This window comes from Rhipicephalus sanguineus, chromosome 11 (genome assembly GCF_013339695.2).
Source record: "Rhipicephalus sanguineus isolate Rsan-2018 chromosome 11, BIME_Rsan_1.4, whole genome shotgun sequence".
Taxonomy (NCBI): Eukaryota; Metazoa; Arthropoda; class Arachnida; order Ixodida; family Ixodidae; genus Rhipicephalus; species Rhipicephalus sanguineus.
Genome location: NC_051186.1, coordinates 138,503,922 through 138,528,512, shown reverse-complemented (window position 1 = coordinate 138,528,512; position 24,591 = coordinate 138,503,922). Strand labels below are relative to the sequence as shown.

Sequence of the window (24,591 nt, the reverse complement as noted above, 5' to 3'; positions counted from 1 at the left end):
CCGTGCTGTTGGCAGCTAATTTAGACGGATCGAAAATGCTTCGACCTCTGGTTATCAGGAAAAGCACAGCACCGCGGTGTTTTCGAAATGCGCTGTCGCTTCCAGTTACCTACCGAGCAAACTCAAAAGCGTGGATGACCGGGGAGCTTTTCGGCAGGTGGCTATCGTCGTGGAATGATGATTTGGTAGGCGAAAATCGCAAGGTGTGCCTGCTCGTGGACAATTGTTCATCGCACCACGGCAGTACGACCTTCAGCAACATCGAGCTGCGTTTTTTGCCCCCAAACACTACATCTGTACTGCAACCACTGGATCAAGGCGTTATACGCGCACTGAAAGCCGGCTATCGGAAGCGCCTGGTGGGGAGGCTGCTGCAGAACCTTCGTGTCGGCAGGGAGCTTAAGATCGACTTGCTCAGAGCTCTTTCTATGTTGAGTAGATCGTGGGCAGATGTCACGAAGGAGATGATCCAGAACTGCTTTAGGCATGCCGGCTTCCGCATGCCTGGTGATGACACCCCAAATTCCGATGACAGCACTGAAGACACCGCAGGTGTTTCCGCCGAAGTTTGGAGCGAGCTGGCAGACTTCCCGGGAGCTATCGACGGATCGACATTCGACGAGTTTGTCAGTGCGGACGATGATGTCGCCATCATGGGTGAGCTACAAGATGAGGACTACATTGCAGACGTCGTGCCGACCACGAGCCAAAGCGACAGCAATAAGGAAATTGACGATGGCCCATTGCCTACATCCTCCGAAGTGATTAGTGCACTTGCGTTGGTCCGGCGCTATTGCATGAATGTGGAAGGTTGCGGCCTCAGCTGCTCCGACTCGTTGGACAACGTGGAGGCGTGCGTGCTGTCGCAGGCAGCGAAGTCGTCGACACAGAAGAAAATCCAGGACTATTTTGTTCCAAAGTAGGGCACGCAAGTAAGCCACCATATTAATAAAGTACTTTTCTTATTGTTATGTGCCTATGTGTCAAAATCCTATAGCGGGCCTATATCGAATTATGCCATATATCGAACTAATAAACGTTTTTTGGCGAGTTCGATATGCCCGGGTTCGACTGTACCAAAAGGTGGGACGTTAAACCCCCCCCCCCCCCAAAAAAAAGACTGTACCAAAAGGGCAGTTTGAGCACTAGGATCGAAGTTTCTCTTGTACAGGATGTTGCTGTAGAGGAAAAATGATGAAATCGAGCACCTGAATGCTCGTGATGGCTGTTTAAGCTAGCCTTCAAGATAGTCGATGAGTGGGCGAAGCTTCAGGTCATTGCACTGCTGCTGAGCCAAGTCAGATGCTGTGAGGGTGTGGAGGAAACTGTCGTCGTCACTTTGGTCAGGAGGAGTCGACTCGACTGAGACACGTGACAGGCAGTCAGCGTCGGTGTGCTCGCATCCTGACTTATAAACCACCGTAACGTCGAATTTTTAGAGGCGAAAACTCCATCGGGCGAGGCGGCCTCAAGGGTCTTTGAGGCCTGCAAGCCAGCACAAAGAATGGTGGTAGGTGACTACTTTGAAAGGTCGCTCATACAAATACGGTCGGAACTTGGCTATGGCCCACACAACAGCTAGACACTCTTTTTCTGTGGTTGAATAACTCGATTCAGCCAATGATAACGTACTGCTAGCGTAGGCGATCACTCGCTCGGTACCTTTTTGCCACTGCACAAGGACGGCTTCCTGACAGTGCTCAGGTTAGTGTGCGCCTGGACGAGTTCAGTGACCTGTTCACGCCAGGACTAGGGTTCATTGACGGTCCCGCAGTCTGTTTGCGATTGCACGAAAATGTGAAGCCAAGTTTCTGCAAAGCTCGTTCTGTGCCATATGCAATGTGAGAACAGGTGTCTGAGGAAATAGGCACGCTGGTTAAGGATGGCAATCCTATCGCCTGTCGACAGTGCAGAATGGGCGACGCCTCTTGTTCCCGTCCTCAAGAAGAACGGTTCCATTCGCCTGTGCGGTGACTTAAAGGTAACCGCAAATACTGCATGTGTCATAGAGCACTACCCATTGCCCAAGATACGTGATTTTTCTGCAAACCTAAACGGGGGTGAAGTACTCAGTGCCATTCACTTGAAAGACAGACACAAAGACAGACAGACAGAAAAACTTTATTAGCAAGTGTGTTTGGACCCCTGGGTCCCTGGACCACCACGTGGTATCACGCCAGATCTACACGGTCATGCCTCTCACCGCGATGACATTGGCAGCCCGAGTCACCACAGTAAGTTGCAACGGCGGGTCCCCAGACGACAGCAGGACCTCCCAGTCCTCCCAGCTGGAGATGGCAGGCTGACCCCGCAGGGGAGGATCAGCAGGGCAGTCGAAAAGAATGTGGGAAAGGGTGGCGTGAGGTTCACCCTACAGGCAACATTCAGGGGAAGCGCCACAGTAGTGGGACAACAGCTGAGGGGAAGGAAGAGTAAGACGCATACAATCAGTTGCCACTTGACGAGCAAACAAGAAATATTTTGGTCGTCAAACTCAGAAAGGCCTGTTTTGTTTAAACAGACTCCCTTTTGGTGTGGCTTCGGCTCCCACCATTTTCCAGCGATGTATGGAAGACATCCTGCGAGACATTCCGGGTGTTCAGGTGTATCTCGACAACGTGATAGTTGCAGAGAAGCGAAGGAGCTGCGACACATTGCGGGAAGTCTTCGAGCATATTCAGCAACACTGGTTTAAACTGCATCTGCAGAAATGCATGTTCCAACAAGCAGAATAATAATATAATATGTGGGGTTTAACGTCCCAAAACCACCATATGATTATGAGAGACGCCGTAGTGGAGGGCTCCGGAAATTTCGACCACCTGGGGTTCTTTAACGTGCACCTAAATCTAAGTACACGGGCCTCAAACATTTTCGCCTCCACCGAAAATTCGATCCCGCGACCTTCGGGTCAGCAGTCGAGTGCCATAACCACTAGACCACCGTGGCGGGGCTCCAACAAGCAGAAGTTGAATTTCTAAGACATCGTATGAGCAAGGATGGGTTGTTTCCTAAGATGGACCACACTGCGGCAATAGCAAGAACACCAAAGCCAATGTGTGTCACGGAACTACGGGCATTCTCGAGATTCGTGGCATACTACCATGCAATTCTGGGAAACTTGGCTACTGTACTAGATCCACTGCATGAACTGCTCAAAAAGAATGTGCGCTGGCAGTGGGGTGTGAGACAAGATAACGCTGGCCGGGCAATGAAGCGGCTGCTAGAAGAAGCCAAGTTTTTGGCGCACTATGATCCAGAAAAGCGCCTTATCCTGGAAACAGATGCATCGTTTTGTGGCGTCGGGACAGTACTGTATCAAAGAGTAAACGGGCAAAATTAGCCAAGTGGATTCCGGTTGTGAACCCTTTCACCCGCAGAGCGCAATTACGCCTAAATCAAGAGAGGCTTTAGCTGCTGTCTTCGTGGTCACGAAGTTTTGGGAAGAAACACAATGAAAGAAAGGAAGGACACCGACCAAATGAAAGTTTAAAAGAAATGAGGTTTCGGCTTTCGTATTTCGGCTTCTATGCGGAAAAGCCTTGTTCACAATGAGGCCAAACGGCTAGAAGTGTCTCCTATATAGGTTTCAGCACGTGATGCAAGCACCGCGCGTATGACCAGGGAAGGTTTCCATCATTACGATTAAGTGTGTGCCTTGTTGATTGTATCTCAAGGGACTCGAGATACAGGCATGATTTCCAGTTTCTTTCCCTCCCGATAATACTCGCATTCATCCAGTCAATGGTGTGATAAGTAATAGCTGCATGTTCCACCAGTGCATTAGATGCTACTTTCTTCTTCTGCACATCATTCTGATGCTGGCGCAGGCACTGTCTGAAGTTGCCAGTCTTTCCGACATAAACATTTTTGAAATCCACACAAGGGATCTTGTACACAACACTAGGAAAGGCTTCCTTCGGTAGCTTGTCCTTCCCACATACAAGCGTTTGCCTTAACTTGCATACTGGCACGTGGGCAACTTCACTGCCGTAGCTATGCAATACATAGGATAAGGTCTCACTTATCCCGGGCATGTGTGGAACAGGAGCACAGTTCTGTCGAACACTGGCAGGCTGGAAGGGAGCAGACAATGTTCCACCAGATTAATGAACGCTGGCGGGTAACGCCGAAAGGCCCTCCCGAACTGTCTTCACATCAGCGGTCGGGTCTTTAGGATTCGTGCAAATGCGATACGCAATGCCTAACAAGGAGGCAACCACTGACCTCTTATGAGTGTCAGAATGGACACACCTGAAGTTCAGGTACCTGCAGCATGCATCACTTTTCTGTAAACACTGAAAGATAGTGCTACATTGTTCCTTTAACGAGAACATCCAAAAAGAAGTAGCCTCTGGTCAGCCTCCAATTCCACAGGGGAATGAATGAAGTTCGCTTGATTGTTTAGATGTGTGGTGAATGCTTCCAAACCAGAGCGCTTGATGACACAAAAACAATAATCAACATAGCGTAAGAAAATTCTTAGTGATGGGCTGAAAGGAATGAGAGCCCGATAATGTTATGCTATGATGATGATTGTTTTTCAGTCATCAAGTGGTCTGCTTTGGAAGCGTTTACCACACATCTAAACAATGGTTGTTAGGCATATGCCCTTCCCGACAACTATTGCCTTGGTTGGACACGGAAGAGCCATAATCAAGGATCCATGTAGATTTTGCTGGCCCTGTAGAAGGCCACATCTTGCTGATCATGGTAGATTCCCACACGAAGTGGATCAAAGTCACCCCAATGAGAACAGCCAGTTAGGCAAAAACAATCGAAGCACTGCAGATGATGATCAATCAGTTCGGCTTGCCGAGGACTTTGGTGACGAAGAGGGCGCAGTTCACTAGTGAGAAGTTCATTAACAGCCAATCTCACGTAGGTGCCGACAACCAAGCACCGTTGTCTGTGCAGGATGCAGGTGGCAGCAACGAGGTGCAAGAAGCCGGTTGTTATGCAGGTTTTGTGTCGTTATTTCTTTCATTTGAGGCAAGGCCTCTGATCGGAAAAGGAAGGAGCCATTTTCGTACTCACACAAAAAAATTAACTTTATAGCACACAAAGAAAAGAAGAGAAAAGGAAAAAAAACAGGTAACGGCACCAAATAAAGTCAAGCTACGCCTAGGCTAACACCATGGTGACCGGTGCTATAAAATGTACCTCAGTTCCAAGGAACGTTCAAGAGAAACAAATCACCGGTTTTGAGTCGCTGGCGGTGGCTCGGGTGGCGGAGTCGTCGCTGACGCGTTCACGGCGACGGCGCTCGTGGAACGGACGATGGGTCGAGTCGGCGCGGAAGTTACAGAAGGGGTTGGCCTTGGCAAAGCGGCTGGCCACCTTCCTGCCCACGTACCGAGCGTGGAATCTGGCGGCAGGCAACCGGGCTCGTCCCGTGGCTAGCAGCTGGCAGCAGTCCTCTCGGAAGCCGGGACAGTGAGTTCTGCGCTCCACGGTGGCTCAGCTGCCCGGATCCGCTGCTCGGACGATGGGAACGCCCCGTTTCCAGGATCGTCCGTCTCCGAGGACGTCTGGAGGCAGACGCTGTCGGGCCCTTCGTGTTCGGCTCCGTAAGCCGACGACACTGACCCTGACACCAGCGTCTCGTCCGAGCTGTCCGAGTCAGACTGGCTGCCTTCTATCTCCTCCTCTTCCTCTTCGCACCCGTCTGCCGTGCCATCTTCCTATTGGCGGCGGCCACACGTGCCATGCCCCGCCGACGTCTTCCTCTTTGATGTGTCGCACGTGTCCGTTGCGCGGTGCTTCTATAGCATCACCCACCGCGTTTGGAACCCTTGCGCCACCAACACCAGGACACAGCACCGAATACATGACGCCCGCATTGTTCACGCACTCACTCATCACACCGGTCCCGTTCAAGTGCCATTGCGTAGGTCTAAACGAAAGACCAGGCCCCCCCGACCTCTTCATCCTCTAAGGGGGGAGAATTTTTGTGTATCAATGTATTAAACTCTGCCACGTGCTGATTGTGGTGACATTTGCCAGCGATATCTCTTATAATCCAGCAGTGGCTGTGACGACGTCATCAGACACACCACTACAAAAACTACTTCTTTGAATAAAACTTTGTTCGTTCTTCCTAGCTGCTTGTCGAGATACTCTAGGAGCGAGAAATTCTGTGTGGCAATCAAGTATACTACCACAAAGCCACACCAGTGCTTGAAGCTACTTTGGAAAAACACTTCGGGCCAACATTAATTGTGGCTCCAGTGTCGGCTATCTAATTTTATGACAATGTAATAAACATTACATACGTACAGTGTAGCTCGGTTATAACGAAGTTGGCGAGTATCTGAAATTACTTCGCTATAACCGCTTTTTCGCTATATCTGGACTCCAAAAAAAATCAAACATTATGCAGACCAAGAAAAAAAATTTATTTACACTTTCTGAAAAAAGCGATCAAGGGTCCCTTGCAGGCGTTTCGCGAACGCGCATTTCAGAACACGGTGCTCAACGTTGTCCATCAGATCACAACTGCCCGGTTCGGAGCACAAGTACATACGCAGCGTGTCGACAGCTGCGAGAGCTGCTCTGGCGGTCCCAGACTGAGGCGCACCAATGTTGTCACCTTCGCCGTCAGAGGAACTGCTATCTGCAGCCGTTCGCTTTTCAGAGACGCTAGCTGCGAGTTCATCGGTGGTGAGCTCCGTTGCAACGAGGTCTTCATCCACCAGGGCAAAGTCCAGATAATCCAACCCGCTTGGGATTGGCTTGCATCGCCCACGGCCCCCCACAGCTGCCCCACGCTCGTCACTGCCGCGGCACCACCCGCTGCAGCAGCATCGATGTCTGGTTCTGCTGTTATTTCTTCGGCAGCGCTGCTTCCCCGCGAAAAACCTGCTTTCTCGAAGCAGTGAAGAATGGTCTCAGACTTCACGTCCCGCCAGGCTCCGCTTGCGAAAAATACCGCCTTTACTAGCGGCACCTTCAGGTCGGCAGCGTTGTCGGCTGTACAGATGTCAATGAGCAGACGTTCAATGACACGGCTGTGATAATGAACTTTGAAGTTTGCTATCACTCCCTGGTCCATCGACTGCACCTTGGCGGTTTGTGTTCGGAGGCAGAAAAAGTACCTCGACAGCGCTCAGATGTGCGTTAACATGATGTGCGCTGCAAGTGTCCAGCAAGAGCAGCACTTTGCGCTTCTTCGCGGACATTTCCTTATCAAAGTCTGTCAGCCACTTCTGGAATATCTCCCCCGTCATCCATGCCTTTGTGTTGTGTGTGTACGCGACAGGCATTGACAGCACCTTGGCGAAGCCCTGCGGTTTCTTGGGATTGCCGGTGACCAATAGCGGCCGCTTGTCGGAGCCGTCCATGTTCGCGCACACCAACACTGTGATGCAATTTTTGCTGCCCCCCCCCCCACCCCGACGCACTTATCAGTCTTCACCGCGAGGGTTTTTGCAGGCAACAGCTGAAAGAGCAGACCCGTCTCATCAGCGTTGTAAATATCTCTTTCGGTGTATGTCTCAAGAATGCGGCTCCTGTGCTTCACCATCCAACGCTGGAGACCGTCCTCGTCAACGGATGCAGCTTCACCGACAATGCTCTTGCATGTGATCCCATGGCGGTCTTTAAATCGCTGCAACAATCCATTGCCTGGGTTGAAGTTCTCATGGCCGAGAGCAAACCCCAGAAGTTTGGCCTGCGCTAGCAGGATCGGCCCACTGAGCGGGACGTTCTTGGCACGAGCGTCTACAAACCATTTCTAGAGCGCTGCTTCGACATCTCCGTAAGTGGCAGCACGGATCCGCTTCCATTCGCCGCTGCCAACGTCGTCGTCCAAGACGGCATCAATTTTGCTTGCATTTTTTATGATTGTCGCCAAAGTCGACTGTGCTATGCCGTACTTCCGCACAATGTCGGTCTTCTTAATTTTCTGCCGAACTTCATCCAAAATGGCACGTTTCACTTTTAGAGAGAGCACTTTTCGTTTGGTCGTCGATGAGGTGGACGCTCCGGGTATGGCTTGACTCGACATTGTCGTAAAGTTCGCCGATGCACATGGGCAGGCCTGGCTGCAACCGCTGCAAGTCCAAGCGCACTGCGATAATCCGCTTTTCACCAGCGAGACAAGTCGAGCGACCGAACGCTTCTGCTGCTCAACCGTGGTCAAGTCCAAGCGCGCTGCGATAATCTGCTTTTCACCCGTGAACAGACCCACAGCGCACATAATGCGCAAATGGCTGCTTCTGCTGTTAAGACTGAAGTGACTGAACGCCACGAAAGAAAGAACGGCTTTGTGTGCGACAGGTTTGCGCGGAGCCGCTGGCGGAGCGCCACCGCCGCCACCACAGCCAGGTTTAGGCAGGCCTAGAGTTGGTGGCGCCACGCCGTGAAAGAAAAGCAATTTAGGAGCGCACCAACTTGCTTCGCTTTTTCACCAAAATGAGGTGCCACAAGCGGAACCGGTCTAAAGCGGCCACAAAGTTTCTGAAGCTGCCCCCACGACCTCGTCTCTCAAGAGAAGAGTACGGCGTCAAACGAGATAAGCGTTCGCGTGACGGCTACCGTGCGGTGCGGTGCGGTGAAGCAAGCTTTCGCAAGGAGCCGAGTGGAGCGAAGCGGCTGCCGGGAGCCAACAATTGGCGGTTTTTCGGCCTAGTTGATTCACGCGAAAGCTCAAAAGGTGGTTTGATGGGGTTTTTTTTGTTGTTCTCGAGAAAAAAACTTCCGCTATATCCGCTGAGTCGCATTATTTACTTCATTAAAAGTGGACTTAAAAGGCATTGAAAATGCGGAAATTGGGACGGGAAATCAAAATCACTTCGTTATAACCGCTATTTCGCTGTAAGTGGGTACGTAATAAATGGGCTACACTGTATACACAGTTAAACCTGCCTATAACGAACCTCCATACAACAAATTACTCGATATTACGAAGTTTTTATAATCCCCGCCGTTACTCCATAGGAGCACATGTATTTGCGACCACTATGTAACAAAGTGGCAGCAGGAGGCACCCTTGATATTGTCACGTGGCCGTGACGTCGACGAAGACGGCCGTCGGCGTTTGCAGAATGAAACTGTTTATTTGGCCGAACTTGTGGCCGGGAAAATGAGAGTCAAACTACAGCAATACACGCTGTACAATGATAGCGGCGAACAAGGCGTCGTCCGTCGATCAACTGACAAGCAGTCAAGCGCGTCGGCTTTTATACAGGCGCTATCGAACTTTCCAGCGATATCGCTGGTGGCGGCGTTATCTCTCGACAAAGCTGGAACATTCGCGTGCGGCGCGAAATCTTAACAAAACGATCTACTACAATCGAGAAGCTTCTCGAACACTGTTTCGCGGACAGCCTCGAGCGTTGATAACCGTCCTTACTGGTCAAACCCAAAAAACATAAAATAGAACAAGAAGTGGGCGTGGCAATATTGTCACTTTGCTTCAGAGGTCCAGGCAGGGCTTATTTAACGTAGAGCAACAGGGCTCTTGCCAAACGCGTCGGCTGGGCTTGTTCGCAAAGGGGACAGCGCGCACTTCTTTCTTTCATGGCCTCTGCCTCTGCTTTTGCATATAACCCACTACTACAGGTGGCACTATTCCCTCCTTCGCGAAAAAGAGCACCGGTTCGATGCTGCAAGGTAGTTGTAAGAAAAAAAAAAAACAAAGCAGCTTAGACAACACGAAAGGACAGTGAAGAAATGTTAAGCGCGCACAATCAATGAACGGTGAGGCGATGCCAGTGGCATAAATAGAAGGAAAAAAAAAAAAACGAACGGCAGGAGAAATTATAAACGCTCGAAATAAGGCTTCATGTGCACGACATGAACTATGTTGGAGCTCGGTTGTCTTCATTGTGTTTCTGTTGACGACGCAGTGTCCGGAACCACTGCGTAGTTTACGTCGCTCACACGGCATAACACCTTATACGGACCGAACTATCTGCTCAGCAACTTTTCGGAGAGGCCACGGCGACGAACAGGGGTCCACACTCAAACTTTGTCTCCTGGACTGTAGGATACGTGTCTGTGGCGGACGTTGCAGCGTCGTGCATCTGCCTGTTGCTGCAGACCGATGTGCAGCCGCGCGAGCTGGCGAGCTCCCTCGGCACACTCTGCAAATTCTTCGGCGTCAGTTGTTAACTGATCAGCGTCTTCACAAGGAAGCACAGCGTCAAACATCGTCTGAACTTTGCGGCCGTAGAGAAGCTGATATGGTGTGAATCGCGTTGTCTCTCGAACGGTGGTGTTATAAGCGAACGTCACGTAAGGTAAAATCCGATCCCATGTTTTGTGCTGGACATCAATGCACATGGAGATCATGTATGCGACTGTCTTATTTAGTCGTTCGGTAAGTCCGCTGCTCTGCGGATGGTAGGCAGTCGTCTTTCGATGTTTAGTGTTGCTTAGTCGAAAAACTTTATCCATGAGCTGCACAGTGAACGCTGTGCCTCTGTCTGTTATGACTGCAGAGGGAGCACTGCAATACAGTAAGACGTGGCACATGAAGAACTGTGCTACCTCAGAAGCTGTGGCTCGTGGGATCGCCTCTGTCTCGGCATACCGTGTCAGATAGTCAGTTGCGACAATCACCCATTTGTTGCCGTTGGTAGGCAGAGGAAAAGGGCCGAGAAGGTCCATGCTGACTTGGTAATGGCTTATGAGGAGGGTCAATTGGTTGAAGTAGCCCACCCGGTTTAAGGGATGATGTCTTTCGGCGCTGGCATACCCGACAGCCTTTGACGTACTGCTTGACGCTTGCCGAAAGTCCGGGCCAATAGTAAGTCTCGCCTACTCTAGCGAGTGTTCGTGAGTAGCCTAGGTGGCCAGATGTGGGCTTGTCATGACAAGCTAAGAGGACGTTGTCCCGCATGTCCCTTGGAGCCATGAGGAGGTAAGCGCGGCTCGTAGAACGAGTGTTTTTCTTGTGCAGGACATTGTCTTTGAGGCAGAATGGCAACGCTGGGGATAGATGGCGTGGTATAACTGCGCTACGACCCTATAAATAACAGATGAATGGTCGAATTTCATTATCGTCTCGCTGCTGTCTGCCCAAGTCCGATGAGCTAAGGGCGCCCAGGAAACCGTCATCGTCCTCTGCTTCTTGACTGACGAGATGAATGGGTGCACGCAACAGTGTATAAGCATCTTCGCACTTCCGGCCAGACTTATAGACGATGGTTACATCAAATTTCTGTAGGCGCAAGCTCCATCGGGCCAGTCATCCTGAGGGATCACGTATGTTTGCCAACCAGCAGAGGGCATGGTGGTCTGTCACCACTTTGAATGGGCGACCATAGAGGTAAGGGCGAAACTTCGTGATCGCCCATACGACTGCGAGGCACTCTTTCTCTGTGGCCGAGTAATTCGCCTCGACACGGGACAGGGAGCGGCTGGCATAGGCTATTACTCTTTCCTCTCTGTGTTGATGCTGGACAAGCACTGCGCCGAGGCCCATGTTACTGGCATCAGTATGCACCTCTGTGTCAGCATCATCGTCAAAATGTGCAAGAACGGGTGCTGACTGCAGGCGCTGTCGTAGTTCGGCAAAAGCAGTTTGTTGCTCGTTATCCCAAACAAATGGCGTGTCGTCTCTTGTAAGGCGAGTCAAGGGTTCCGCTATCTTGGAAAAGCCTTTAATAAATCGTCGATAATAGGCACATAAGCCCACGAAGCGCCGGACAGCCTTCATGTCGGTAGGAGCCGGAAATGTGGCTACAGCGGTAAGCTTGTCAGGATCAGGTCGGACTCCCCTGGCGCTCACTACATGGCCGAGAAACTTGAGCTCTTCATAACCAAAGTGACACTTTTCTGGTTTGAGTGTGAGATCTGCCGATGGAATAGCCTCTAGGACACTCCGCAGGCGGTGGAGATGTTGCTCGAACGTTTCAGAAAAGACGACTACATCATCGAGGTACACGAGACAAGTCTGCCACTTCAGTCCAGAGAGTACAGTGTCCATCATTCGCTGGAAAGTTGCCGGTGCTGAACACAAGCCGAAAGGAAGTACTCGAAATTCATAGAGGCCGTCAGGGGTCACAAATGCCGTTTTCTCGCGGTCTCTCTTGCCTACCTCGATCTGCCAATACTCGCTTTTTAAATCCAGGGAGCGAAAAAAATTCGGCAGATCCCACGTACCGTGGGAAACGATGTTATGCGAAGCATGCGCGTGATGGTGACTGGCGTAATTTTTCACATTGAGCGAAACGTTACGGAATGACGCTAGACAAATGAAAGAGGTATACGCACACTCATATGTTGAAGAGTATATGTATTATATAACCAGTTGTTTACTGTTGCGTAACGATGCCAACATGGGTGTTACCATGACCGGAAGCGGTAAGCTGATATGTAGTGCTTATAATCTTCAATACTGGATAGCGCGAATCCGAACAGGAGAAAGAAGGAACAGAGATGCACAGGACAGCCGTTACTCGCAACTAAGCTTCATTCACGAAAGTTTCCCTCTGTACTGCCCCCCTTACACAATGCCTCAACAGAGGCCTGTAAGATATTTTTAAATAATATATATATATATATATATATATATATATATATATATATATATATATATATATATATACAGCCGAGTGGCACGCTCTGGCGCACTGCACGTACGTTACAGTCGCAGTTAGAGTTGTTACGCTTATACTTGTCTGTTATGACGTACACGCACAGCTGGTGGAAATCTTGGGTGCCTCTTACCAGGGGCGTAGGCAGAAATTTTTTTCGGTGGGGTGTTGAACTATAATTTGTGTATGTTTGTGCGTGCGTTTGTATGTGTGCGTGTATATATACGCAGGCAAAACCGAAAAATTTCGGGGGGGTTTGAACCCCCCCCCTTATCTACGCCCCTGCCTCTTACGATTAAATGATCTATGATGCCTCCTGCGAGGTTTCTTGATGCCCTGTCCACATTCAAGCCGCCTTTTTCGTAGTATAAAGACCAGGCGTTGTTTGGTCTTGATAAATAAATGTTGAAGTCACTGGTAATGATAGAGGCCTGGTTCTCTCGGCAGATTTATTGTAGGAAGCATTGATCCCGGTTTTTGCGTAATCAACGTGGTCCACGTTGTGGACCACATGAACGAGTGCATGGTAGTTGAGCGTCTTCCAGGGGTGTTATGTCTTCAGCTTCCTCACTTCGCTTGCGTCCGCCGCGGTGGTGTAGCGGTTACGGTGCTCGGCTGCTGAGCCGAAGGTCATGGGTTCGATCCCGGCCGCGGCAGTCACATTTCGATGGAGGCAAAATGCTAGATGCCCGTGTACTGTGCCATCTCGGTGCACGTTAAAGAATACCAGATGGTCAAAATTTCCGGAGCCCTTTGCTACGGCGTCTCTCATAATCATATCGTGGTTTTGGCACACGAAACCCCAACAATTAATAATATTATCACTTTCCTTGCGTATCAATGTGCGTGTTCGCGGTTACTCTGTTGGTTGAGACTTTGTATCACCTGTGGCACACACCCGCATAACATGAACTCTGGTATTCGGGTATGTGCTACACGTGACTGAGAGAAAGGGTTTCATGACGTACGCGACAGGTATTTTGCGTCATTCATGTCATGACCAGTGAATCGCGTTCACCATACACTGATCCTCTGCTGTGCCAATTTTGGTATATTACAAGTTATGGAGACAACCAGGAGAGCGCCCAGACGTAGGCGGCTAGATAGATAGATAGATAGATAGATAGATAGATAGATACGTAGATAGAAACGCCCAAAGTGCCTGAGGTTCGCTAAGAAATGCTTCGCATTTAATACTGGGCGCGGCGTAGCGTGGTCGTCGATGCGTGGCAGCGGGTACACGTCCTTTTTGGTCACGTTGTTCAACTTCCGGTAGTCGATGCAAAAACGTAGCGTTCCGTCTTTCTTTTTAACTAGGACGACCGGAGATGACCACACGCTGTTGGAAGGTTCGATGATGCAGTCATCAAGCATTTCTCGGACTTGTGCTCGAATCGCGTCGCGGTCTTTTGTTGACGCGCAGTAAGGTTGCTGGTGTATCGGGCGTGCATCGTAAGTGATTATCCTGTGCCTAGTGATGGAAGTCTGGTGCACCTTAGAAGAACTGGCGAAGCACGACGTTAATTCAAGCAAGAGCCTCTGCAGTGCTGTCTGGTTATCGGATGACAGGTCAGAATTTATATCGATATTGGCCAGTGATGTATCTGCGGGCTCGACTGCCTCAGATCCTCAGTGCCTCAGTGAAGCAGTTCCGAACGTTTGCTATTTCGTCTACAAACGCTAACGAAGTGCCACGCAAAAGGTGTCATGTTCGTTACTGGAATTCGTAACAAGCAATTGAGATCAGCCATTACGAAGCCGTATGATACTCCGAGCCACACAAACACCTTGGGTCAGCAGGTGTTCCAAGTTACATTCTGCGACTGCTTCACCATTTCGTAATCCACAGCATGTGACGTCGGCTATGACATTGGCTCATGGTGGGAGTGTTACACTGTCAGCGGAAACACGAAGAATGTCGGCAAGCCGTTGATCGTCCTGCCCGTCGATTGTTTGGTCGACTGAGAAGGTGATGCGACGCTCTTGGAGATCAATAACAGCCTCATACTCATGCAGGAAGTCGCCACCAAGGATGACATCGCGGGAACATTCACGTAGAACGAGGCAACTTGCTACGAAGGTAGAACCGCAAATCCTAACTCTACTTGTGCAGGTTCCCAGCGGAGTGACAACGTGGCCACCAGCCGTTCCAATCTGTGAGCCATGCCAGGGCGTGATGACCTTCTTCAGAAGTGTGGCCATTTTCCCACTTAATATCGAATAGTCAGCCCCACTATCTACTAAAGTCTTAACTGCATAACTGTCAATGAGCACCGGTATATCCAGAGAACGCCGGCCACCCCGTTCAATCGTATCTGCACCCTTTCTCGTTTGCATCGATCGGAAGTCTTCAGCACGTCGTCTTCCAGCGACCTCGCCTCCAAAAGTCGCTTTAGTTAGTTTTCCCGGCGGGGACTGGGGGACCAGGCGCCAGCATATCGCTGGGGCGGAGATGAAAATCGCCTCGGCAATGGTGAGCACGACTGCCGCCCGGCAGGTGGTGGCACGCGCAGCTGAGCCAGGTAGTCCTCAATGTCCCAGGGTTGCTGGCCATACCGTGGAGGCGGCAGTATAGGCACTGGCAGTACAAATGAAAAATCTGTAGTGATTCCCCATCGTGCTTTCTATAACGCTTGGGGTGGTTTGAACGGAAGTGCTGGTCATATCGCTCGAAGTGGTACGCACCGTAACGTCTGCTTCAGCTTCGGGAGGTAATTCCCTAATCCTGCGGCTGGTCCAATGCATGGGAGTGTTGACTGGCACTGGCCTTGTGGTGCGACTTCCAGGTGGGGTCTGCAACATTTGTGAGGGCTCCACCACTTGTCACGTCGCTACAGAGCTCCAGGCAGGGTTTATTCAACGTAGAACAACAGGCCTCTTGCCAAACGCGTCGGTTGGGCTTGTTCGCAAAGAGAACAGCGCATGCACGTCTTTCTTTCGTGGCCTATGCCTCTGCCTTTGCATATAACCCACTACTACAGGTGGCATTATAACAAATTTTCGCCACCAACAACCTAGAGATATTGCCCCGAATTTTGTCATTTTGGCACGACCAGGAGCCGCATGCATCGTCTGCGGTTGCCCTACTGACGAGAGCGTGAATCAGCGGTGTTGTGCATGGCACGCTCGAAGCCCCGGCAACTGCGAGGCGAAAGTGAGTGCTCGTTTGTGCATGCGGGTCTGTGCGAGGCGGGCAGGAGAAGCCTGCACTTCTCAAGCCGGCTTTCTTGTCGCTGCGGACACGTGTCCTCCCCCTCTCCCTCCTTTCAAACCTCATCCAGCCGCTCGCGGGTGCCACCACACTAACTGCGCCGGCTTTCTTTAAAAACGAAAAAAAAGAAAATAGGCTTTTGCGTCAGCAGCGTCGCTCTTCAGTTGTTGCACTAGTCTGAACTGCACTTTATTAATGTGACACCAGGTGACGGTACAAAAACAAATGCTTGTTCGTGTCGTTACGCTTCGAGTTCACGCCGTATATGGAGTTCACTCTTCATTTTCGACGCCGTGCACGCGTCGTGCATGTTGTCACTGCACGCCCATGGAGCAGCCCCTGACGATGTACAGCTTTCGTGATTTTTTTTTAATGCCAACAACTGTGTCGTTACTACTGAGGAGATGTCTGATTAGGCGCCGGTAGAAACTGTCCACAACCATGGTGACAACGACGAATCTTCGAAGGTCGACTCACTTGTCACTGTTGTCACGCACTTAGCCGTCTAGCGCCGCGGGTTCGCAAAACCGTGGCCTCCGAGATTGGCTCCGGCAACGCGCCGTTGCGTTGCCGGAGCCAATCTCGGTGGCCACGGCTAGATGATGACGGGGCAGTGTTGTATTGATATCCTACGAACGTTCAGTATCGCCATCCCTCACAAACAAGCAATAGAGCAAAATAATGCAGTTTTTTGCCACTAAATATATGTTTTGGGTGAGCTCTGCCTTCAATTCCCGTTGTGTTTAATTTGTGCATTTCTTTTTTGAATTTTCGAGCTGAAAATGGATATAACGAAAACCTGTTTATAGCGTATGTTTTCAGGAATTTGTCAATTTCGTTATATCCAGGTTTAACTTACTCCTAAGACTTGGGAAGCGTTAGTCAAGTGTTGCTTGACCTCGTAGGTATACACCAGTGATCGCTACTTTTGATATGCAGATCATTTCACTGTTGTGCGCTGTTTGTTTCGATAAAAATGATGCCTGTACTGTAAGGTGGGTGCCGAGTAGGATTGAGAACTGGGCAAGTTCATAAGGATTCATAGCAAATATAAGCAAAACAGTGCAAATTGAACGAGAACTAAAGAAGAGTGGAGCACAGCACGAGCTATCAGCGCTTGTGTTGGGTCCGGTCTTCCTTAGTCCTTGTTCAATTTATGCTGTTTTGCTCACATTCGCTGCGAGTGCCGATGTTATGTCGGACGACACACTGCCCTTTAACTCTAAGATCCGAGTAAAAAGGGCGTCTTTTTGTCCCACAACACTTGGAAGCTCGGTGCTCAGCACTTTCCTATCTTCAATTCTATGTCATGCTGATAACGTGCATGCCATTTGTGACTTGGAGGTATCAGGCGCATGGCAATAGTGCAAGGAAATGCACGCGAGATAGATGACGATAATTGTTGTGGGACGAAAAGACACCTTTTTTTTACTTACTCTTTTGTTAAGAGTGTAGGCACCAATGTAGTCGACGTACCTGGTAAGCCCTTGATAAGCGCTCAAGTACATAAGGGCCCCCTGACACCAAAATTGAAACTTTGAGATGTTTGTGCTCTTTAATTGCCCTGTATAAGTGGGCTCTTCTGGCCGATTATTAGCGGCGAACGCTGCCTCTAAGGAATTTTTATTTGGTTTTAAAGTAGGCGTAAGTGCTCATTTAGGTTGACAGCACCTCGCGACATTGCCACTAGTATGACGTAGACGAAGGCCCCATGTGACGTTCCACAAAAAAAAGCAAGTATTGTTGACGTCACAGAAGATTAGCAGGGCGCACACAATACCACGACTGGCATCCTACAAGGACTATTGTTCCTCGCCCCTCTTACTCTGTTGTCGAGCTGCTTACACCAGGAATGCTCTTCTTTTTCCTGAGGGGATACGCTCGAAGCACACAAATCATTTCATTTTTCACCACACGCGGGGGCCCCGGTTTGAAAACTGCGCGTTCAGCGTCACCGAAGCTTGAGCGCACGTGGTCTCAGGCGCTTACCCACTGTGGGGTGCTAGTTTCCTACGATTTTAGGCGGCCGTTTTTAAGTGACACCAATATTCATCACAGTTAACGTCGCTAGCATTAATTATACGATACGTTACAGCATTTACAATTCAATTTTGGCATTACCAGACACAAGGCTACAAATTAGAGTAAAAAATTCACTAACAAAAATTTCGCTGTCAGGAGTTCTTTATTATACACAAAGATTGCATTGTGAACCAAGCAACTGCATCGTAATATTTGGTTCAAAGCAAAAAGAAAGAGTGCTGCATAGGCGGCTACTCGGTGACTGCTTTGCATGACATCAATTCCCACAATGCGTAGGGATCTACCAGAATTTTTTTTTTATTATGGATTGCTGCTGTTGTCTTTAGGGATGTTCAAACACTTAACAAGTCAGTAGATACGACAGCTTTCTGCATATTTTCTTATCTGTACAACAGCTGATAGTTTTGCACAAGCTCTAGGCATAAAGATGGTAGTTTCTGGATGCATTACATAGGGTTCAGAAAAGCCAGCACCGAATCTTGCACAGGACACACCCGTTTGTGGCCTTGATGCATCAGTATAGAAACTCGGGGCAGCAATACTTACACTGGAGTTCAAGGAAATGCATGTGGATGTGTGACTCTGGGCATCTTTTGTGAGCTCAATAACAAATGTGTCACAGTCAACGATCCGACATGGCCACAGTGGAAATAAATTTGCAGGGGCCATAGGATGTGTTAGTAGTGGCACATCCGTGTCATCGGAAAGCCTCCTCCCGTGGAGTGAGAAAGGCTCTCTTTTCACTGGATGGTTCTAAGATGGGGTGTAATTTATGGTTGAACAAAAAGGACATGGTGCTTTATGAGACAGCACCTGTAGAAAACAGCCTGCCAGGTTACTGATGCTATAGTAGTAAAGTGACTAAAAAGTGACACTGAAACTTGTGAAAACGAATTTAGTATGTTCGGTACTAAAGTAATACTGGAAGCCTTGTTGGAAAAATTAGCAAAAAGACTGTTGTACAAATCTGCACAACAAAAATTTCAGCGACGAAGTCTACTAAGAGCTTGATTGATCAGGAGGCAGACAAGCAAGATGCCGTACTTCACAAAATGCTGCGACAGGTGCAGCACATACAGCACGTAGAAAAACAGTCAGATTGAATACATACATGGATGACAACATGCCACAAGCTTCAAGAATATGGAAATCAACTTAGAAAGATTTCAACAGTCCTGCAAGCAAGACATTTTGTGACTAGGGCCCTGTATTCTGTTCGCTTTGGGAGTTCTGAAGACATCCACAGCCATTCTTTAGCTGATGTTATGGTAGGCTTGAAACAACCGCTCAAGAAGCAATAAATGTCTTGAAGAGAAAAAGGCAAAACTAAGAAAAAATACAAGTTCACTGATGAACTAAGACACAAATACTGTTCAAGGTAAGATGTGGCAAACAAAAATGCCAGGCCTGCGTGGAGTGTGCAGCACAGCCACAGCGAAAGCTGGAAGAGTGGCCTTTCTAGAGCCCGTTCAAAACTCTCTTGGGGAAAGTAATACAAGTACACATGCAAGGTATTGACTACGCCATAAATCATAATTTTTGTCAAGTAGGGAAGCACCCACTATGCCATTATTCGCCTTGCTGCGGATAAGCGAGGTACCTGCTCCACATCTGTAAGGCATTATGTGCACTTGGCTCATGCTACATGTGGCTGATGACGATGAAGAATTATGGCTGAGCCTTTGTAATGGGTTGGAAGCTTTAAACCACACACATACTCGTGCAATTGGGATGGTATGACGCCTGGTTGTTATTTTACTCTTCTACCACGCAAAATTACATATGCTAACGCGATTCATTGCTTGACACCTGCATAGGGTCTGTTTTCGAAGTAGCTTCAAGCACCGGCGTTGCTCTGTGGTAGAATAGTGGACTGCCATGCAGAGGGCCCGGGTTCAAATCCCATCCAATCCTAGATATCTTTTTCTATTTTCATTTTTTCTTATTTTGCGCGATAGTGGTTACGGACCCCGGCGGCGGTGGACAACTACCCCACTGCTGTTGTGATCTGATAACAGCTTTCGCTGTAAAGGAACCCCCAGAATTAGGCTCTCAGCAATTAGGATGGAGATATCCATGAGAAGCTTAGAAAAAGAGGGGGTATATGGTACATTGGATATGCAGAGAGGTGCAACTGAACAAAACCCATGCAATACTGCTGCTGGATTGCTTTAGTTGCAGCATATCATGAGCTATGTGAGATATTCTTACAGTTCTGGCACAGCTAGAAGCAGCAAGTTACAAATGTGCTTTGGCACAATTGTACCATGCTTAACACTAGGCCAAGAAGCAGTTCTCTAGAAGCACAGATAGGCCATTGTTTCTGTGTGCGTATGAACTACCCATGTGCCTCTCTTTTTGCATTTGATGCACTAGGTATTCATGCTACTATATACGACCTGGAACAAAAGCCCTGATATGGTCAGATATCCTTGCATGCAAGTAAAGTGAAATGCAGGTGCCATGATACAAAAAATACACAACAAGCTGCAGCGACTCTTGATTTCCTGGTGATGAAATCAACGAAAACTTGGCCTATTAACCTATTGTTGCCACTTTCTGCTCAACCTGTCCTAAGTACAAACGGCTCCTTGTAGCTGCACTAAATGTACTGGCCCAGCTTGGACGGAATAAGAGGCATAGTTAAAATGAAGGTTTCGCCCAGCTGCACAGGTTAAAAATGTACCAGTACCCTTCTTCTCACTTGGTGCACGATCCTTTGTCGGCAAGCCATTATGCGCTTCTTTATGTTGATGTAGTGTATTTCAGCTAAACAACAATTAAATGAAGGTGGCACTGCCTCCAGAACCTACGTACCATACTCAAATGGCTTGAGGTGTTCCATGTTGAAGTTCGGTTGCTTTTCACCTGCAACAGTACCACAATAAAAAATGCCCACCATTAAAAGAGCACGTGCGAACAAAAAAAAAGTTGTACTATAAGGTACTCCAATGGCACTTGGATCTCATGGCAGCTGAGAGAGCAGCCATGAAATTAATGACTAGAAAGCATTGTAACAAAATTAATAAAATGTCACCTGATAGTTTTATCGCACTAAGTTGCCAAGATTGTTTGTTTTCAATAAAACAATTACTGTAAGCAGAAACCAATGCGATGTCAGTCAACGCTAATCCATGTCTTCTTAGCTCTAAGTGAAACCATGTGTGGGCGAGCACACGTGTGGTATGGGCAACTAAACACAGTGCAAAACACAATTAATAAAATAATAGAAAATGTCCTAGGGCCTTCATATTCTGAGATAAGATGGCTTACATTGCCCTTGAAAATGCGTCTTCCTTGCCATGCAATTATGATCAGTAGTGAAGCCCACTTTAAAGGGTCAGTAAACAAACAGACTTTTTTACACCTCCCAAACAAGCTTGCCAATTCATGCAGGAGCCCGCAGCAACCACATTTTGTCACTATCACAGCACTGTGATGCGCAGACGCTCCATTTTGAAAAACAATTCCTGCGCCCCTCTCTTCGCCCACTTTGTAGCACAGACTTCGTAGCACTTTATGTAGCAGCGACTTGGTCGATTGGTTGTTTACAATACGGAATGGTGCCTTGGCCCTGCACCGATGCAGTTTTGCTGCGCAGGTTGCATCTTCATTTCTCTGGGCTGCCCTCTGCCGTTTTTGTAGTGGCCACGACTACAGGGACAACAGGTATCAAAAGAACGAAAGCCTGCAAGATTAAGAGGCTTTTAGCGACTTTACCGCTAGGGCAAGGGTGCATGTGCCAGGGCATAATTCTTTACCTCATCAGTGCTTTGCACCCCTCACCCGCGGCTCTGACCTGAAGGAAGCTTTGCTTGGTCATTGGCTGCGCGCCAACGACGTAATTGCCCACACAGCGTTACATTGCCAAAGTGGGCATAGTCGTGATGCCTACCTTTCTTCCCTGCCGAGAAGGGTGGGAAGGCCGAGTGAGAAACCGAAACCTGAAACTTCCTTGTTACAGCACTTATTCCCAAAATTCTTTACATCTTCTTCACGATGTCCACATCATACAAGTGTCCATCATAAATTTTGAACAGCGGGTTGTTTACTGGCTCTTCAAGCGAACGAGAATAAACTTGGTCTTTGTAAGCTGGCTTTCCCACACTTTTGTTTGCAGTGAAGCCTACTTATAACCTCGATGGCGGTGTCGCAGCCGTCGATGCGTAGTGGAGACAGTACAGTGGTTTTAACGTTGATGGGCGCAATTACAACCTGGCTTAAATGCCAAACTGAGCTCTGCCGTGTCATCTCTGTGCCTTAGCTAACCAGCTTCGCTCATCATCCAACTTCGCAGGGTGAAATGGCTCCTCATTTCTTGAATTTTTTTGCTGTCAGTGATTGAGGCGAGATGGTAAGGGGCGGACTGGTAATACGGCGTAGCCGCTTCACAGTGGCCTTCTGACCCCATGGCCGTCAGCGATGGGCCTGCTACTAACAGGTGGGTGCCCATACTAAATTAGGAAAAATTTTTCAGCGCAAAATAACACAGGGACGAGAAGGGAGGACACAACACGTGCGCTCGTGTTGTGTAGCGCAACGTGTTGTGTCCTCCCTTCTCGTCCCTGTGTTATTTTGCGCTGAAAAATTTTTCCTAATGTCTTACCAACAAGGCCGAATTTCTCCCCTTGTGCAGCCCATACTAAAGGCCACTGTGGCTGCTCCAGCGTGGCATTTATTATTTTTTATTCACACATTTGACAGTTTTCTTACAGAAAACCAAAGGGGTGAGGGCTAAAGGCGCGAGCATGCACCTGACTGAGGCCCCGACCCCTGTACAATCAGTGCTCGGCGAAACAACATAATTAAAAACAAAAAGCAACAGCTTATGTAGACACTACACACATGATTGAGTAACATAAACAACATAATAAACATGATTAACATTAGTAGAATAAATAACATAGGTGACGGAAGTAGCACAGGAGCAATACAACACATTATTCCGCCTACAGTCGTTGGCACTGACAACACAACAACGTGCAACACATTTAACGATATTTGCAGATTTTTCTTTTAGGACGATTCTTTTATTATATCTAACAGTTCTTTGCTTGAATTTAAGAGCCTAGGAATTTTGTATCTCAAGCATTGCGTCCGGGAATTTGTTCTGGTCTTATGTAGTTTATAGCTTATCACACGTAGGTTACGGTCTGTGTTCGTTTGAAGATAGCTGGACTCAAAATTTGTCCAGATTTCTTTCATTTGCATGAACACATAAAGTGAGAGCTTCTTTGTGTAAAGAAGACTTGGTGAAACTAGTTTATACTTAATTTTATACGTGTGATAACACCTTACTTAAATATGGACCCTTGCACTCACATGCTAGAAAAGGTCTTTTGGGAACATTTACCGGAAGCATGACATGTACACACCTGGATGTGTTGGTGGAAAAAACCATAAAAAGCTTTTTTGGATAAAGATCCACGGAGAAATTATACTGAGCAGAAGCGTCAACACATTCCCACCGTTCACGTGCTTTTCTGTGGACATGAAGCTAAAAAAATGCGATATTGTTCCATGTATCTATTGCTAGTTTTCCAAAGATTTCATTCCGAATTGTTTACCGACCGACCGACCGACCGACCGACCGACCGACCGACCGACCGACCGACCGACCGACCGACCGACCGACCGGTCACAACATGAATAACATGAAAATCCTGTCGCGTATGTCGCCAAACTCTTTCCTCCGGACACGTGTGGCACATACCTGTATACCACGGGCTAAGGTAAGCGAGTATGCGCCACAGGTGATTGACAGTTTATATCTTCCCAGGAACGGCGAGAAGAGACATTGATAATTTAAATGCGAGAGCGTCGTTGACCCAACGACTGCAAAGAATGAAAATCGGGATACCAGCAGAAATCGAACCCAAGCATTCTTTGTGGCAGTCAAGTATCTACCACAGAGCCTTGTCACGTCTTGAAGCTGCTGTGGAAAAAGACCCTATGCAGGCGTAATGTCGGTGAAACGGCAATTGTGAGTGCAGTGCTGGCTATCTAATTTTAGAACAAAGCAATAAACATTACATATGGACTCGTATGAGGCAGGCGTCATGCCGGGTTAATGTCAATTGTGGTTCCAGTGTTGGCTACGCTTTCATAGAAGCCTAATAAACATTACATTTACATACATTCCTATGACCCAGCAAGCTATATTCAAGCGTTGCTAGACCCCGGAGGAATACGCCAACGAAATTTACGTATGATATTCACATCATTGCACCGTAAAGTGCATTTCGTTTCGATAATACTGACATCTGTACTCTAAAGTGAGTGCTGACGTTACGTCAGACTAAAGTTACCCTTGAAACGACAGTGTCGTCGATGTGCCTGGTAAAGCCACGATGTGCACGCAACTACTACGCTTACAAAAACACGTTGATTCACCTCGTAACACTTGACTCAAAGCCAAAAAATTCAGCCTAGGCAACTACTCGTTAATTGCTTCACATGAGACCGATTCTCACAAGGCGTGGGATCTGCCAAATTTTCTTGTGAACCTATCTTCTCTTAGTGGTTAGTCCAGCCACTGCACTTTCAGAATCAGATTGAATTTCCCTGCTTTGGCAACATAGTGATTTTTGACACACCTTTGTGCGAAACAAAGTGTGCATGTTTTTGCGAAAATGGGCACGGCTGACACACTTGGGAGAAACGCATGCTGCGCGTGGTTCAAAGTTCTGTAAACAAACGAAGCCTTGGAGGCAAATATAAAATTATGAAGTCAGTTTCGCAATCTGAGAGTGCTGAGTGGTGGTAATTGTTTGAAATTTACGCCAGCTCTTC

At 48.3% G+C, this 24,591-nt stretch overlaps 1 protein-coding gene across 1 annotated transcript in view; it reads right to left on the bottom strand.

Moving 5' to 3' along the window:
- Positions 1-24,591, bottom strand: part of LOC119374751 (uncharacterized) — a 281,996-nt gene that overhangs the window by 223,533 nt on the left and 33,872 nt on the right. The window contains exon 3 of the mRNA XM_037644939.2: positions 20,617-20,667. Coding sequence (XP_037500867.1) covers positions 20,617-20,667 — 51 coding nt within the window. The remainder of the gene's footprint in view (positions 1-20,616; positions 20,668-24,591) is intronic.